At 50.0% G+C, this 16,376-nt stretch overlaps 8 protein-coding genes across 8 annotated transcripts; 3 read left to right on the top strand and 5 right to left on the bottom strand.

The window, feature by feature from the left end:
* Positions 1–452: 452 nt before the first annotated feature.
* FTJAE_7473 (6-hydroxy-D-nicotine oxidase) lies at positions 453–2,046 on the bottom strand (the record flags this gene model as incomplete). The annotated part of the gene is made up of 4 exons (XM_037354194.1): positions 453–1,160; positions 1,217–1,338; positions 1,402–1,525; positions 1,579–2,046. The coding sequence occupies 4 exons, from the start codon at positions 2,044–2,046 to the stop codon at positions 453–455; spliced, it is 1,422 nt and encodes a 473-aa protein (XP_037205440.1).
* A 600-nt stretch (positions 2,047–2,646) lies between these two features.
* FTJAE_7472 (3-oxoacyl-reductase) lies at positions 2,647–3,414 on the top strand (the record flags this gene model as incomplete). Its single annotated transcript, XM_037354193.1, has 1 exon — positions 2,647–3,414. The coding sequence occupies one exon, from the start codon at positions 2,647–2,649 to the stop codon at positions 3,412–3,414; it is 768 nt and encodes a 255-aa protein (XP_037205439.1).
* A 308-nt stretch (positions 3,415–3,722) lies between these two features.
* On the bottom strand, positions 3,723–6,149 carry FTJAE_7471 (salicylate hydroxylase; the record flags this gene model as incomplete). The annotated part of the gene is made up of 6 exons (XM_037354192.1): positions 3,723–4,654; positions 4,714–4,905; positions 4,968–5,162; positions 5,218–5,473; positions 5,538–5,810; positions 5,877–6,149. The coding sequence occupies 6 exons, from the start codon at positions 6,147–6,149 to the stop codon at positions 3,723–3,725; spliced, it is 2,121 nt and encodes a 706-aa protein (XP_037205438.1).
* An 828-nt stretch (positions 6,150–6,977) lies between these two features.
* On the top strand, positions 6,978–8,837 carry FTJAE_7470 (HOL1; the record flags this gene model as incomplete). Its single annotated transcript, XM_037354191.1, has 5 exons — positions 6,978–7,123; positions 7,185–7,610; positions 7,661–8,406; positions 8,462–8,566; positions 8,620–8,837. The coding sequence occupies 5 exons, from the start codon at positions 6,978–6,980 to the stop codon at positions 8,835–8,837; spliced, it is 1,641 nt and encodes a 546-aa protein (XP_037205437.1).
* Positions 8,838–9,637: 800 nt separating this feature from the next.
* On the top strand, positions 9,638–12,175 carry FTJAE_7469 (transcription factor Pig1p; the record flags this gene model as incomplete). Its single annotated transcript, XM_037354189.1, has 4 exons — positions 9,638–9,665; positions 9,761–9,970; positions 10,023–10,975; positions 11,045–12,175. The coding sequence occupies 4 exons, from the start codon at positions 9,638–9,640 to the stop codon at positions 12,173–12,175; spliced, it is 2,322 nt and encodes a 773-aa protein (XP_037205436.1).
* A 290-nt stretch (positions 12,176–12,465) lies between these two features.
* FTJAE_7468 (cupin domain protein) lies at positions 12,466–13,047 on the bottom strand (the record flags this gene model as incomplete). The annotated part of the gene is made up of 1 exon (XM_037354188.1): positions 12,466–13,047. One exon carries the CDS (start codon positions 13,045–13,047, stop codon positions 12,466–12,468), a length of 582 nt encoding a protein of 193 aa, XP_037205435.1.
* Positions 13,048–13,349: 302 nt separating this feature from the next.
* Positions 13,350–14,776, bottom strand: FTJAE_7467 (histidinol dehydrogenase; the record flags this gene model as incomplete). The annotated part of the gene is made up of 3 exons (XM_037354187.1): positions 13,350–13,592; positions 13,649–14,348; positions 14,403–14,776. The coding sequence occupies 3 exons, from the start codon at positions 14,774–14,776 to the stop codon at positions 13,350–13,352; spliced, it is 1,317 nt and encodes a 438-aa protein (XP_037205434.1).
* Positions 14,777–15,383: 607 nt separating this feature from the next.
* On the bottom strand, positions 15,384–16,277 carry FTJAE_7466 (alcohol dehydrogenase; the record flags this gene model as incomplete). Its single annotated transcript, XM_037354186.1, has 3 exons — positions 15,384–15,551; positions 15,603–15,710; positions 15,765–16,277. 3 exons carry the CDS (start codon positions 16,275–16,277, stop codon positions 15,384–15,386), a joined length of 789 nt encoding a protein of 262 aa, XP_037205433.1.
* Between the last annotated feature and the right edge of the window lie 99 nt (positions 16,278–16,376).

The raw sequence follows: 16,376 nt of genomic DNA, 5'->3' as shown, positions 1-16,376 counted from the left end.
GTGGGTGGCTGGGACAGAAGTCAGATAGAAGTCCTCGTGACTAAGTCTCGGGGTTGCAGACCAGTCTTAGGATTTTAACTAGTCCTTCCTTCCGCAATGGGTTGGAGACTGGGTTTGGGGTCACACATTAGCCTCAGGATTACAAATCAGTTTTAAAATTAAGGCTTCCAATGTACTCAGACTGGTTCCTTATTTACGCAATTACCTCGCCAGGCAGCCGAGCTCAACGTCACTTACTGAACCCGTTCTATAATTGGAACCTAACCCTACTACGCATTCAGTTTACTAACTTAGAAGAGTTTATAAGGGAATGAATTGCTTAACAGTAAGAGCTGAGGAACCATTTGTCTCAAGTATAAAAGAGATTTCAGATTCTTTCTATACAAGGATAATAAGATAATATTAACAACTAATTTAGGGTAGTGCTTTCGTTGTTCGCCGCCTTGACCGGCTTACAACTTGTGTACATTTTCCAAACCTTCAACCCCATTTTGGTCTCCCTTGTTGAGATAGCCAGCTACGACACCCTGAGGGTCCCACTTCCTCCGGATGTTCATGAGTCTCTTACCTTGATCCCGTCCCCAGAACGCGGTGGAGCGCTTCTGAAAATCAGCATCTCCAAGATAAGATCCTTCCGAGTCCCGGTTGATCTTATCAAAGATATGGGTAAGCCAGGATTGACATTTGGGGTCGTCTGCCTGGTCTTCCCAAACGACATAGGCAGCAAAGTAATGATCTGTCTGCATCGAGAGCGCCATATCTTCGAGCGTGCCATCCTCGGCACTGCGTCGTGAGCCGGGGGCCATGGCGTACCAAAGGGTAAAAGACTTCTCTGTTGGGAGTGATGTGAAGGACTCCTTTAGGACAGAAACAACGTCGGCGTCATTTCGGATATAAGAGTTGTCGACTGCATATCGGTGACCCTCAGGGTTGGCAGAGTGCTGATCATCGTACTGCTCTGCCATGGAGGTTGGCTCGCAAAACCACGAAACAACGTGTCCCGGTGGTGCTGAGTCTTGAGCTGGCTGCAGTGCGGACCGAGCCTCTTCGTCACTATTTTTAAACGTGACAAGTGAGATCAGTATATGCTCTCCTTGTCGGCCTGGTATATGTCTTCCAATTGCAACAATCTCAGTGCCTTCGTCGAAAGTAGGAGCAAGCTATGGATTACGTTAGTGGACTGATGACCAGACGGGAGGGAAAACTTGGAACGAACATCTATAACCCAGGAGAAGGCCGCTTCATAGTCTTTCTTCTCGTATATGTAGACCGATGTCCGCATGTGACTGAATGAAGGAATTGTTTGGAGGTAGAATCTTGTAACAATAGCTGGGAATCCTATAACGCGAGAAGAAAAGCATCAGAAAAATGTCGATCTATCTCAGTGAGCGAAAGGCTTACCTGGACCTGATCCTCGTGCCGCCCAGTATAGTTCTGCGTTGGTTGTTTTATCACAGTGTCGCTTCTCCCCATCGGCCGTCACCACGTCGAGAGCCACCAGCCTTTCGCAGGCGAAGCCCCAATTCTTAAATTACATTGTCAGTCATGATACTCTTGTACTTCCCTCAGTCATATTACCTTGCAATTCCATCCCATACCTCCTTGCAGAAGAAAGCCACCAAGAGCAACCTCTGGGCAATGGCCACCGGGGAACATACGGCCACGCAAGCCCAGGAGCTTGTTGACCATCCTCCCAGTCATGCTGGGCGAAGCTTGTAACACTCCGGTACTGTCGTCTAGAAGGAATTCGTGGTACTTGCCCAGGTCAATAAGAATGGCACCCTCACGCACACTCCATGCTGCCCAGCTATGACCACCAGACCGCACTGAGACACGAGCGCCCAGGTTGCGTGCAAGCCTGACAGCCTCCACGATGTGATCCTCCCTAGTGGCCTCGACGACGGCAAGAGGCTGACTGGATGGGCGGCGGTGGTTGAAGACGCGGCCTACCCTGGCCCTTTCCCAACTCACATCGCCTCGCCATATGATGGGAAATGAAGGAGGCAGTTGAGACTTTGCCTGGGCAAGAGCATCAATTTGTGTCATGGTTGCTGGTAGGGTATATTGAGTTTGGCAGGTATGGTAGTCTTCTTTGTATGGATGGGATCTACTGTACGGATATGCGACTTTCTCGCGCGCCTTATACGATCAAAACGTAACTGGTGGGTAAGATTCAATCGCTTGCAAAGCCGAGACCGCTCCATCTGTAGAATTAGATGATCGGCTGGGTGCGGGGGAACAGGCTAGGGGAGGAAATAAAACTCGGGGCCTTGAGCCTAACTGATAAAAAGATTTAGGTAACTTAGTACAAATTTAGGATACCTTTTGTGGAGTTTATTTTGCCCCCCTAAACTTAGGTCTCGTGTTTTCTTGCTCCCTGAGGACAGGACATGCTCTCGATCACAGTGGGCCACATACCGAGAGGAGGTGAGATCTGTCTTAGCTTCACCGGAGCTCCCCCTCACCCGATCGGAGTGCTCGAAAAAGTAGTGGGGGCACCTGTAGTTAGGTACTGACCGCAAACTCAATCTTTAGGGGACTAAGCTGCTGAGCGAATCCGTCATCACTAAAATCCAAAGTCTTGCCAAACCCAACTGTTGAACTCATCGCTTCAAATTCACACAAGCCAGGACAACCATCTCAGCCATGTCAACACAAAAGCCCCTCGCTGGCAAAGTAGCCATTGTCTCAGGCAGCGACAGCGGCATAGGCTTTGCCATTGCTCATGAGCTTGCATCTCGTGGAGCATCTGTCGCCATCAATTACCCATTCCCTTCACTAGCAGACAGTGCCAACGACAAGGCAGCGTCTCTGCCAACCAGATCCATTGCTGTCTGCGCAGACATGGGCACAACTCAAGGCCCCAAGACGCTGGTCGAGGCAACCGTTCAAGAGTTTGGCCGCTTAGACATAGTTGTCAACAACGTGGCGCTGGCAGTCAATAAACCCTTGGAGGAGCAGACCTTGGATGACTGGGATCTGTTGGTCAATGTCAATGGGCGCAGCACCTTTCTTCTGACCCAGTGTAGCCTTCCGCACCTGACGCGAGGAAATGGACGGATAGTCAACATCTGTTCGGCCAGCTCACGAGGTTCTCCTCCACTTCAGACCATCTATGCTGGTACCAAGGGTATGGTGGATTCATTCACCAAATGCTGGGCGAAGGAACTTCCTCCCAAGTATGGATGCACGGTGAATGCGGTGTCTCCAGGTCCGACCAAGACCGAGGGCTTTCTGGCTGCTGGTGAGGAAGCCATGCAGATCTTGCAGCCTACGATCGATGCTACGCCTGTAGGAAAGCGGATGGGTACACCAGAAGAGATTGCGTTTGCTGTGGGGTTTTTATGTGACGAGCGTGCAAGCTGGGTCAATGGTGTACATTTGCATGTGAACGGAGGACTTCATATCGATTAGTTACAACTACGTATTGTCTTAAGATTGCAATCATAAATCCCGGTGGTAGTGAGAGATGAACCATCTATGTCAGACAAAGACTGTGCACATAAAACGGATCCATTCGAGTACTTCATAGAGCATTTGGATACTTTAGGGTGATTGCGTGTGAGGCGCGTAATGTAAAATCAGTTTCCAAATCTATCAGCTGAAAATAACACGTCGGACTCGAAGCCATAGGCTATATCCCAATCAGCGATGGTGAGAACTGCAGTTTACTTCATTCCTTCGACACCACTAAACTATAACATTTCTAAACTCAAAGCTACTTAGTCTATTCTTCGAGCACTCGACACATCTGGGACGCCAACGCCCTCAACAACCTTTCCACCCAGAATCTCATAAACAGGCACTTCTGCCAACCTCGAGACGACGTGATGGAGTGTCGGCAAAGCCTCCCAGTCATGAGGATCAAACTCAAAGCTTGCTTTCTCAGCAGCAAAAACCTTCAGTACCTTACTAGGAACGACCTTGGCCTCTTCTGCGTGGGGCACAAAGGTCGCATGCTCCACGTCTGCTTTGCCGCGATCTCCCACCTTGGGGATGTACTTGTACGCAAAGATACCCTCGTCATCCTCCCCTCCGATCGTACCCTTAGAGCTGCCACTATCCACCTCGCGGAGACCCTCAAGTGTGAATGAGCCAAAGTTGACGCCTTGCCAGCCTGTCTGGATTCTGTAACTGTTTGTTCGCCTCCAAACGTCGACGGAGCAATACAGCTTCGGCATGCCGAGCTCTTCGCGGCCACTGACAATCGGGTCTGTCAGGCTTTCCCACAAGATAGGGAGGAATGTACCATCACGAACGGTGCCGTCTTTCTGTACATATTGGACGCCGTGGATGTACAGCCCGATGTGCCTGTACCCAGAACCGCCTAGCCACTCCATCTTATTGAGCGTGGTCTGGGAGAAGCTAGCATATGCGACAGTTCCGGGACTCTTGAATCGGAAAGAAGTAGAAGGGAAGAGATTCTGCAAGAGAGTTCGTGAGGTCTTGAACTTAATCGAGGCTGTTGTGAATGTCGAGTTCGTGGCATTCCTAGCCTCGCCTGTGAAGGTCTGTCGTGGACCGGGGAAGGGCCCAAACGAGACGGGCATTCTCCAGTAGAGATGAGGTTTCCGAGCCCAGTCCCATTTCCTGAATCGGTTGGTAGAATTGTCCCATTCATCGTGGCCCAAGTTGAAGTCGGTATACGCCATCACTAATTAGATAGACTAGTTAGTTATGATACGCAAGGGTGCGTGTTGAAGGGTTACTGACTGTCAAAGTCCTTATCCGGCTTATCCTTTCCTGCCTGGCGTGAGAACTCCTGGATCCGATTCGCCCGGTCATAGCGAAAGTCTTGGTAAAGACGCAGTCGCTCAGGAACCTCTTCTGGGGAGGTACCGAGTGGTAGAACAACTGCGAGTGAGGCAGCGTCTTCGATGGCAACGCCTGCACCCTGGCCCTGGTCTGAAGAACTGGGTTAATACTTTTTGATGTATCATGTGTATTGGTGATAGGTATATACTCACGAGGGAGAAAGGGATGAGCAGCATCGCCAAGAAGAGTGAGTCTCTTGTCAGTCCATGTTGGGAGAACATCCATGTCTAGCAGCTCCCATGCCTTGAGGGAATCTGGGCTCGCTTTGCTCAGGAGCTTCAACAGGGCGGGATCGAAATCCTTATAAGCACTCAATAACACCGACATGCTGGTCTCGTTGTTCCAATCTAGCCAGTATTTGTCAACGATTTGTTCCAGGTCAAGACTCCAGCCAGAATATACCTTCTTTACTTCCAGGGTCGCTCTCTTCTCGTGGATGAATGCAGACAAAGTTGAACGTTTTGTTATCATCGCATGGATACATCACGATACGTCTGTCGGCGGCATACCATATGATGAGCTGGCCGTTGTGCTGTGCGAAATGGGCGGTTTCTGGGTCGCCGAGAGCAGATTGGCGGGGGACGAGGAATCTAAATGCACTCTTGCCTGAACTGTACGCGTTCCAGTCTTTCCCAACAACTTTGTGTCGGGAACGAGACTATCAGGAATATTAGTGAGTAGAAGTTCCAGCAACGTAGAAGGCTGGAAGCCCCGTTACTTACATGAACTCCATCGGCACCAACGACCAAGTCGCCCTGGACTTGACTACCGTCCTGCAGAAAGACTGTAGCTGTTTCTGTTTCAACATCTACCACGCGGCTGGATGTTCGGAGCACGGCGGGTATGCCAGGTCCTTCAGGTGATGTCGCAAGTCGTTTGAGCTCTTGATGCAACCGTACGCGATGGACCAGGTGCCACGGATGCTGCCAGATCTTGTGTGCTTCGGCGAGCTCGGCATCACGGACAACTTCATTGGCCGCATTGAATTCTGTAATCTGCAGTCATATCGTGAGCCTTTGGGCTCCAATATCTGGATGCGCAACAAGTTTGGAGCTACATACCCGTTCAAAGACATTGGCACCTATGTTCTCTGCAAAGATGCCAAGTCGGCGGAGGATTCCATTGGCGTTGGGTGCCAAGTGCATTGCCGCTCCGACCTCATTGGCAAAGCGAGACTGTTCCAACAGTGTGACTCGATGGCCTTGCCTCCGGAGGAAGATGGCAGCGGTGAGACCACCTATACCAGCCCCGATGATGACGATGTTGAGTCCATCGGACTTGGCAGCGGCAGAGTGGCCATTAGTGACTGCATGAGAGACGCCGTTGGATGCCATTGTGTCCTAGTCTGTTCTCGCAATGGCCGGGAATCTAGGAACAGATGAGTAGAGGCAGTTATGGATTGCTTGGGAGTCAAATTCTTTCATCAGCTTTTGGCTGATTCTCAATTGTGTAGTAAGCTTACAGAGCGTTGCTTGCGTCTTATCTAAATGTCCTGCAACCCATAATGCAGCTGGGTCCTCTCGACTCAACCTCGGTACTCTCGGGCAGAACCATAATGATGGTCCCGATATACGACTTGCATGTACTGTTTCCCATGTCGACAACTACAGGAGGGGCCGAAGACGATTGAGGGGTCAAGACCACATCGGATCGGTTTGTGGTCGCCGCCAAACCACTTCTAGTTAACCTGGCAGGGGGCTGTCACTATCCCGCCCTCTAGCCGGTTTAGACGACAAACACAAGGAGATTCTGCAACCCAACACAATCGCGTACCCTTGCACTTTGTGGGGTTTTCTGGGGGAGCATCGGAAAGAAAGTCTTGCTATCTACATTATCTATCTCAGTGCGTAAAACCCCGTGGGGAAGACACGCTAGCGTTGGGTGGAGCCGCCCCTCATCCGCGTTAGAGCGCGTCGCTAGCAGATTTTTGTCCCCCTTTCCAACCATCGACACATTCAGTGCAGGCTCACCGACGTGAGTGTCTATTGGGTTGTGCAGGCCATAACTGAAGTTAAATACATTCCGTTATGCCCTCTTTCAGTCCCTGCGCTTTTTAAGGGCATTCGCCAGTCGATTCTTTCTCTTTTGCCTGAGACTTGCGATTCGTCAGCACTTGCTGTTCATCAAACATCTGTCATCTGGCTCCCTTGCACATCAACACCATGTCTCCCAATATTTCCAAGACCGACACAGGCACGCCTGATGTCCGTAATGACATGCTGGGAGGTCTGCGACTGCGCAATGAAGAGACCAACGAGATAATCCTCATACCAACCCCAACCAACGATCCCAATGATCCGCTCAACTGGTAAGCTACCTCACCTCGCATATCTCCTCACTTTTGTTGAAGCATGCTAAGCATGGCACAGGTCCAAGCCATACCGTTTCTACATCGCCGTCCTCGTCTCCTGCGCCATTTTCTTCAGCAACTTCTTAGCAGCCGGCCCTTCCGTCGCCATCGTCAGCATCACCGAGTCCTACTTTGGTCCACCCGGTCCCGATTTCAGCGCCAAAGTCTCCAAGATTGCCTACTTCTTCACCACTACTGCTCTTCTCCAGGGCATGGGAAATCTGATATGGATGCCCTTTGTTGCCAAGTACGGCCGTCGGCCTACATATGTCCTGTCCTTTATAATGTACACAGCTGTCGCTGCTTGGGCTGGTGGTGCGACTACTTACGGGAGTGCTTTGGCTGCGCGCATCCTCATGGGTTTTGCGTCAGGCGTCGCTGAATGCTTGGCTCCGCTGACTATCTCGGACCTGTTCTTCTTGCACGAGAGAGGTGCCGCTATGGCGTGAGTGACCGTTTGAATGCCCAATTTACCTCCGCTAACCACATGAATAGGATATACACCACTGCGCTGTCCGCTGGTGTAGGTGTTGGAATTATTGTTGCTGGACTCATCACCATCAATCTGAGCTGGCGGTATATTTACTGGGTATCGGTCGCTTTGATTGGAGTGTGTACCATTCTGATCATCTTGACGTTCCCTGAGACCGTCTACAACCGCCAAGAAACTACAGAAGGAACACACACGCATATTGATTCCAATTGCAAGGACCATGATCAGGATCTTGAAAAGGTACAGTTTGAAGAAGCTTCAACATCCGGACATGTATCTTATTCTCCACCCCCAAAGCGCACATTCGTTCAAAATCTGTCCCTGTACAGCGGCACACACACCAAGGAGTCCATACTCAAGCTATTGTTCCGGCCTGTCGTTCTCCTCACCCTTCCACTAGTGCTTTGGGCTACCCTCGTCATGTCGGTGACCATCGGCTTCCTCGTTGCCATCAGCTCCAACTTTGCTGTAGCTTTTTCTGCCACGTATGGCTTCAAGCCGTGGCAGGCTGGCTTATGCTTCATTTCGTGTCCCATCGGCGCCGGTGCTGGGACATTCTTTGGAGGTTACTTTAGTGACAAGGTGGCGGATCGACTGACTCGGAAGAATGGTGGCATTCGAGAGCCGGAGATGCGACTGCCTGCTATTCTCATCTCGCTTGTCATCGCGCCGCTGTCTCTGGTCCTGTATGGCGTAGGCATCGATCGTAGCTGGCACTGGATTGTCCCCACCATTGGTCTAGGTCTTTGTAAGTCTACGCTAAACTCTCTCACGGAGTTCTAAAAGCTAACTGGAGTCGAAAGTGAACATGGCAATCGTTCAAGCTACCAACGTCAGCTTGGTCTACACAATCGACAGCTACCGTCCCGTTGCAGGAGAGTTGGCAGTCACGCAACTAGCGTTCAAGTGTAAGTCTACTCTACTGTATCCTGACCTGGTCCATGAAGCTGACGCGATGTAGCTGCTTTCGGATTTCTCCTCTCTTTCTACACTAATCCTTGGATTGATATCAGCGGATATGCTAATGCATTTGGTGCCATGGCTGGAATCTCGGGAGCGGTTATTTTGTGCTGGGTACCTATCTATATTTGGGGCCGAAGGATCCGCCACGCTACGTGGAACTGGGGCTACATTGAGAAGTTTGTTCACTGGAATGTGGATCGTGAAGTGGGCGAGTAGATACCTGTTGGGCAGACTAGAAATGTCATATGAGCCTGGTATGATGAAGTATAATAATCAGTAGTACTATCTATTCAGCTGCACTTCCAGAAACAACAAGTTCTTAAGCATTAATTACATGGATGAGCTCCTTTTCTCTGGGGATTAGCGTCTCACCAGGTCTGGCTTAACGTCACCTACGGATACAGCAGCCTACAATAGAGTGATTTCACCATTACTTTTATATTCCCCGAGCGAGAATGAAGTGCAGTTACTGTAGAAATTAAAGACAACCGATACTTGTTCTTTGCCAGCTCTCTGGCAGGTCTAGCTTCGTCGCATCTTTATGCATCTCGAGGAGACGACCAATGTTGTGCCTACCCTAGGCCCTCAGAAAAGACGATCTGTGCACTAACTTAAGTTAGCGTCTTTTCCCCGCGTCGCCCACATCCCGATCAACTCAAAATCCACAGCACTAGCCTCAGTTCACCCTAGTCTAGCGTTTTGGCGCAGGTCATGCCTCATAGACCAGTTCCAGCCAGGCCATCAACATCCATCACGACCATCCTCTGTGACAATGATCCTCTTGTCACTCCTGCTCTGGAAGTCCCGAACGATATGAGCGCTCCGTCCACGGCAAAGAGACGTCTGTCGTCTCCCCAAACAAACCCCTTCCAATGCTCCTACTGTCAACGCTCCTTCGGGCGCGTGGACCACTTGACCCGTCATATCCGATCTCGTCAGTGGCAGCAGTGCAACATTCTCGTCTTCCTGTTTACTCACCCCCACTCTAGATGCGCAAGATAAACCTTTTCGCTGTCATGTTTGCGACAAAGCCTTTGGGCGCCAGTATGTAACAATTGATCCCACTAACAAGTCGGCATTTACTCATTATTTGATTAGAGACATTCTCAAACGTCATGTGCTTGCACATAATGGCGCAGAATCTGGCGTGAAGCGATGCAAGCGCATGTCCAATGCTGCGCCACGTGTTTCTCAGGCGTGTAAAGCTTGTGCGGGTTCCAAGCTTAAGTGTGACGAAGATGCTTCCTGCAGACGTTGTGTGGCAAAGGGAATTCCTTGTGAGCGAGATACTCGATTCACGGAAACAGGAGACAAAACGTCGCCGGAAACAAGCATTCAGTCTACAATAGGTGAGAAGGCCGTAGGATTCTCGGGTTGCAAGCTGGTTGCTAATCTAAGAAGATCAAGAACTATCGATACCTGTCTTGGAACCGAGTCATCTTACCCTGTCAGAAGATGACTTCTCCAAATTCCTCAAAGGCGTCATGACACCCGTGGAAGGACAGGAGAGCCGCCCAATCGATCAAGCCGATCTAACCAGCATCAATCATCTTTACAATCCGCTTCCGCCTCACGGTCTTCTGGACTTCCGGGTCGATGGTGATACCCGATTCGACGATGTCGCCATGGATCTTTGGGACTTGCCCTGCAGCCCATCCTTTTACTACAACGGAATCCTGCTGGAACCAAAAGCATCCTTGCCCATCAATCCTGATATCCAACCGCCAAACCCAGTACGTCCAGCTGTGCTAGGCCATGTGGCATATAAGGAATCGGCACTTGGAATGTGGGAGCCTTCACAAAATGACCACCTAAACTCCAACATAAAGGCTCTATCAGTCCTCGGCGACAGCCCTCAGGACGCCATCCAGCTTCACAGCTTGGAAGTAAGCAGTCAGCTGTTCAAACCACTCTCAGTTGGTCTGAGAGACCAAATGCTGCTATTAACCTTGAACGCTTGCAAGCCAGAAAGCAAACTCGCTATCATTAGAGCATTCCCTCACTCTGAGATTCTATCTAAGCTCATCGAGAGCTTCTTCTCTCACCACCGTGTCCAGGCTGACTCTTGGATACATGGCCCTTCGTTCGAGCCAAACCAACAGGGCGCAGAGCTTATTCTCACCATCGTCAACATGGGTACAATGTTTGCTGACTCTAAGATCTTGCATTCCCTCGGTTTTGCTCTCCATGAGGTAGCTCGTTTGGCGTTGCCTGTGATGTTTGAAAGAGCGAATTCTATGACTAGAGCTCTTTGGGCTCTTCAAGCGTTTATTCTGGATATTGAGTTGGGGCTGTGGAGTGGTATCAAGAGGAAGATGGAGATTGCAGAAAGCCACCGCCAAATGCCCTTCACAGTATGCAGTCCTTTCCGATCAACGTGTCTCAGGATCATTTTATCATCGAGTGTGCTAATTCGATCACAGATGCTACGACGTGGTAGAAGGTTCAGCAAGACCTACACTCCCGCTGATCCCCCATTGCCAGAAGACGCAGGCGAGACCTTACAGAATAAGTGGCTCACCTGGGTGGAGCAAGAGAATTACAATAGACTCACTTATCATTGCTTCATCATGGATACTCAAGTCAGTATTGCCATGTCGACATGTCCCCTAATATCCTTCTCGGAGCTCAAGACGCCTTTGCCCGAGTCTAATGATCTCTGGCTTGCCAAGGATGCAGAAGCATGGAAAGCTATATACCTAAAGCAGCAGCGCCAACCGACGAGACTTACACTATATGACTACTTCCGCAACGCCGCAGAAATCGATAGCAGCTACGATGGTTCATTCTGTCAACTTGTCGTCATTTCGGGCATCTGGGGAATGGTTTGGCAATGTCTACAAAGTATTGCCGTGCTAGACAAGCCAAGACACTCGGACCCAGCATTGACTCTTCGCCAGCAAGAAATCCTCCAGATATTGCATCGCTTTCGCGTCAACATGATGGGGGATGAGGCGAGCTGGCATGATGGTCCGGTAACCATGATGTACCATCTTGTGTATATGCACTTATACATCCCTTTTGAGGAGGTTGAGCTGTTTGCGGGCAAGGGACACCAAAGTGATGCCCGGAACGCTCTGTCAGTGCTCTTAGACTGGACCAACAGCCCTGAGTCACGGAAAGCGATTTGGTACGCGGGCCAGATTATAAGAGCAGCAGAGATGTTCGAGCCCGGTCGTCTTCGGGGCTTTTACACTATTGCACTATATCAAGCGAATCTTACCCTTTGGGCCTATGCGGTGGTGTCGCAGGTTAAGGGAACAAATAAGAATGACTCCGTTCTTAGCGATGACGAGACGGTTTGTTTGAACGGGCCGGAAACTCCACTCGTGCAGAGGTTCATCAGCCGAGGGGTGCCTTCGGTAGCAGTCATACAACCAAGTGCACTTCAACATGGCAATTCTCCCATTCGGCTGATGGACCGGGAGGCGGTTGTGAACTACGTTCTCGGCATTTTGAGTGCTAATTTTTCTCATGTTGAGGCTGTGCCGCCTTTGGTCGAGAACCTTGAGCAGCTTTTGGACAAACTGGGCCGAGCCGAAATTGACGTGTAGGGGAAGCCGATGTGGGGGGCATTGAGTGCGTTGGGAACGCCACGTCGCCTCCGCATCGGCGCTGCTCAAGTCCACCAGCCTCACCTACAGAAGAGCACGGCTGTGGCAGATTCTCACGTCGGTAATCCTCGATCACCTTTACCGACATCAGTCACTTGGAGTTGAAGTTGCACTGGCTTTTCTGGTACAATTTAAGATGATAGCAAACCAATGTATGATTTGAGATGCGTCTACGCAACAATGTTGAATCTAACATAAAAGCTCATACGCTTGGGTCTCATGTAGACCCGCTAGTTCTTGCCCCCCTCTTCCTCATACCCAGGAATAGTATGCATCGAGTTATCGTGAAGTTCCTGACCGGCAACTCTCAGGCTTGTAGCCGGCTGCAAAACATACAGCATTCGTGCCCATGATTCCTCACTTCTATTCTTCCAAGCATGATTGGTCCCCCGCTGGACTGAGATATCACCTCTTTTCATGACTCGCTTCTCACCAGAGTCAAGGATCAAGTCGATCTCCCCTTCCAAGACGACTCCATAATCCAAGCTGATGGTGCGATGCATAGGCGATATCGCGCCAGGAGGTATATCCACGACGCGAAGGACTGTTCCCGTGGGTAGAGTGATTCCAGGAAGGTTTTCAGTGTAGTGCCGATAGGTATCAATATCTGTTTCATCATTGAGGTTGACCGGGAATTGGTCGGTTGCATAGCAGAGAGCAAAATCGACATTGTCTGGGAGGGTTTGAAAGGGAGCGTCCTCAGATAAGGCGTTCGAGAAGGTAGTGGTTCCCTCGGGTGTATGGGTGGTGACAAATCGCTTGATCGGCCTGAGGTCCTTTCTTGCGTTGTCTGCAGGTGCTTTGCTATCCATATTGGCTGTATGAGTAATTAGGCGCGGTGTGCTTAGCGTAGACTGAAAAAGGATGATAACAGTGAGTTCAGTTGTGAGACTTGCATGAGATTCGATGGCCGACTTTTAAGCACTGCGTGTACCGTGACAAAGTCCTCTAAAAAAGCTTAAAGTTAACCTCGGATGTGGAGGGCGTAGAGTGGTCCCGAGGAACAAAACCTTCTCTGGTTACAATACCACGCAAATATAGCTACAGTGCACGATGCCACAAGACAAATTTCAGAAAGCCAGGGGTAGTACATGATTCTAGTTTAAGGGTCTAACTACTGCTTTATCCACTCAAACTTGTCCCCGATATATCGATGTGCCCGAATGTCTCCAGATCTCGCGTGGCCCTCAAAGAGTTCTACCCGCGCAGCCCTTCCACAGAGCTGACCAAGTCCACCACTTGCCTGAGCAGACTTGACTTCCTGATAAGTCACTGTGCGGAGGAACTTTCCTACCCACAAACCGCCAGTGTACCTCGCCGCGTGCTTTGTAGGCAGAACGTGATTCGTGCCGATACACTGTGCACAACAATGTTAGCATCGGGTAATGTTCATTGAGATTCATGACTTCTTACCTTGTCACCAAAAGAAACGCAGGTCATTGGGCCCAGAAACAAGGCTCCGTAGTGTTGCATCTTGGTAAGCGCCTCTCTGGGGTTCGCAGTGAGAATTTGTACATGCTCAGAAGCAAACTCGTCGGCAATCTGATAGGCTTCATCAACCGTATCAGCGAGGATAACCTCTCCGTAGTCACGCCAAGAGACACTAGCTACCGCTGCTGTCTTCAGCGTAGTCAGTTGATCATCGCAGTACTTTATGGCACTCTTTGCCACTTCAGCAGAGGTGCAGATCAAGACAGCAGGTGTATCCGGCCCATGCTCAGCCTGAGAAAGAAGATCAGTCGCGATCATGTAAGGATCTGCTGTTTCATCCGCTACGATCAAAACTTCCGTCGGCCCGGCGAAGAGGTCGATTCCAATCTGACCAAACAACTGCCTTTTCGCCTCGGCAACAAAGGCATTCCCTGGACCTGCGATGAAATCAACCTTGGGCACAGTTTCCGTGCCGATCGCCATTGCTGCAACGGCTTGAATACCACCGAGGATGAAGATCTCATCTGCGCCTGCGAGATGCATGGCAGCGACTGTGGCCAGGGGAATTTCACCGGCTGCAGGGGGCGTACAGGCTACTACATTTCTGACGCCTGCAACTTTGGCTGTCAAGATGGTCATGTGCGCGGAGGCTAATAGGGGGTACCGGCCTCCTGGGATGTATCTAGACAGCTGTCAGTACATCATAAATTGTCATCCTGAGATATCGGGTACTGACGCTCCAACTGAGTCAATTGGATTGTTCTTTTGACCAAGAAATACACCAGGAGCCATCTCGATCTCAAACTCTTTGATTGAGTTCAACTGGGCCTCTGCAAACTTGCGGACGTTGGACTGAACAGTCTTGATATCATTGATGACCTGCTCCGGGACTCGGGCCATGACTTGGTCGATGTCCTCCTTGGAAAGCTTGAAGCTTGGAGGAGACCATTTGTCAAATTGCTCGCTGTAACGCTGTACAGCGACATCGCCTTCTCGCCGGACGCTATCGATTACATCCTTGACTATCCTGGGGACATCAGGCAGTGAGCCATTGGTGGCTTTACTTGTTGAGTTGGCGGACGAGGGGCGCTTGAGATGTGTTCGAGCCATGATGGAGAAAGTCTAACTTCGTGTTGCTGATGCTGTTGATGTAAAAGGATAATTTTATGAGTATTCTTTCTTTCTTCTCATCAAGTCAGCTCAGCACTTATATCCATGATATTGAGCATTACTGGAATTTTCTCCTGTCCCACTGGCTTGCGCTCCGGTCTGCTCCCCGGTCTCCTCCGTAAAGAGTAGCCACACTGTTGGATCGGCTTTGCGGGGGTGGGACTCGGAAACGCGGGCGAGGAAATTTGGTTGGACCAGACCCCGGCGAGCAAGAAAGTGTCTGAGTACCAATCGACCTGCGCCATGGGAGGGGGGCCCTACCCTATACTTTTTTTTTAACCAGCGCTGGGGAGACGAGTAAAATCAGCGCGGTTGTATGCTAAACGACAAGCAAGACCTGAGACTAATAAAATAATAATAAAAACACCAGTATATCTTGAGTAAATATTTAGATAATAGAAGAAAACTAATAAGAATTATATATATCATAAAAGTGACTGTGTAAGAAATAGAATACCGCTTTATACGCTTGATAAATAAAACGATTACCAGTATCTCTTCACGGCTTTACAGCTATGTCTACCCCTAGAAGCAATTGCATGTTCTATCACAGACCGAAACCGGCATCGATAACCCCATTCTGTCCAGTCACTGACTTCGACACTACAAAAGCTTTGACTTGCTCTGCGACGTCTTCAACCGTGGCAAAACGACCCAACTTATTCGTGTTGCGAGCGGCTTCAAGTCGCTCTGCTGGAAACGAAAGACCCCATTCCTATGTAAAAATGAGATTGGGCTCTGTAATCACTAAAAGGATTTCACGTACCGTGAGTAATATGCCTGGTGAGATGGTGTTCACCCTGATTGACGGCGCAGCTATCTTGGCAAGGCATTTGCCGAGGTGAATCTGGGCGGCTTTTGTGACTGCGTACGGCTACACGGTGGCAGTCAGTGAATGAGAACTCTTCCTGGGATCAGAAGAACATACCACGCTACTTCCGCTGGGGATCACTCCAGCTAAACTAGCTGTAGACACAAAAACGGGCACTCCAGCTTCTCGCTGGTTGCTTTCCTCAAGATACCGTTTCGCCGCGTGAAAGAGCCAAAGATGACTCTTGACATTGGCAACGTAGCAGCGATCCCAGTCATCCTCGTCAATATTATCGTCGATGTCTGAGAATTGACGCATTTTTGTCCACCCAACATTCGATATCACAACATCCAGACGACCGCAATACCTCGACGCTGCCTCGTCGACAAGCGATTTGACCTGCAGCTTGTCGCATGTATCCGCTTGAATGGCCTGTATCCTGATGTTTGACCCTGCATGCTTTCTATCGCACTCGGCTTGGAGCTTTTGAACTAGTTCGTTGGCGCGTGATTCGTTGCTGTTGAAGTTGATCACCACGTGCATTCCTAGGTCGATGGCTAGCATGCGAGCGATGGCAGCGCCGAGACCACTACTTGCCGCTGTGACCAGGGCAACTCTGGGCGGGTACATGGTCTTTTCCTTTTTCTGTCAAGGTATGAAGTTGCTGGAAATGCTACTGTCTGATTATCATCATAGGGCATGGCATTTGGCTACCAAAAGGTTTGATAT

The sequence above is a fragment of the Fusarium tjaetaba genome, assembly GCF_013396195.1.
Source record: "Fusarium tjaetaba strain NRRL 66243 chromosome Unknown NRRL66243_c0000152, whole genome shotgun sequence".
Classification (NCBI taxonomy): domain Eukaryota; kingdom Fungi; phylum Ascomycota; class Sordariomycetes; order Hypocreales; family Nectriaceae; genus Fusarium; species Fusarium tjaetaba.
This window is presented reverse-complemented; position numbering and strand designations above follow the sequence as displayed.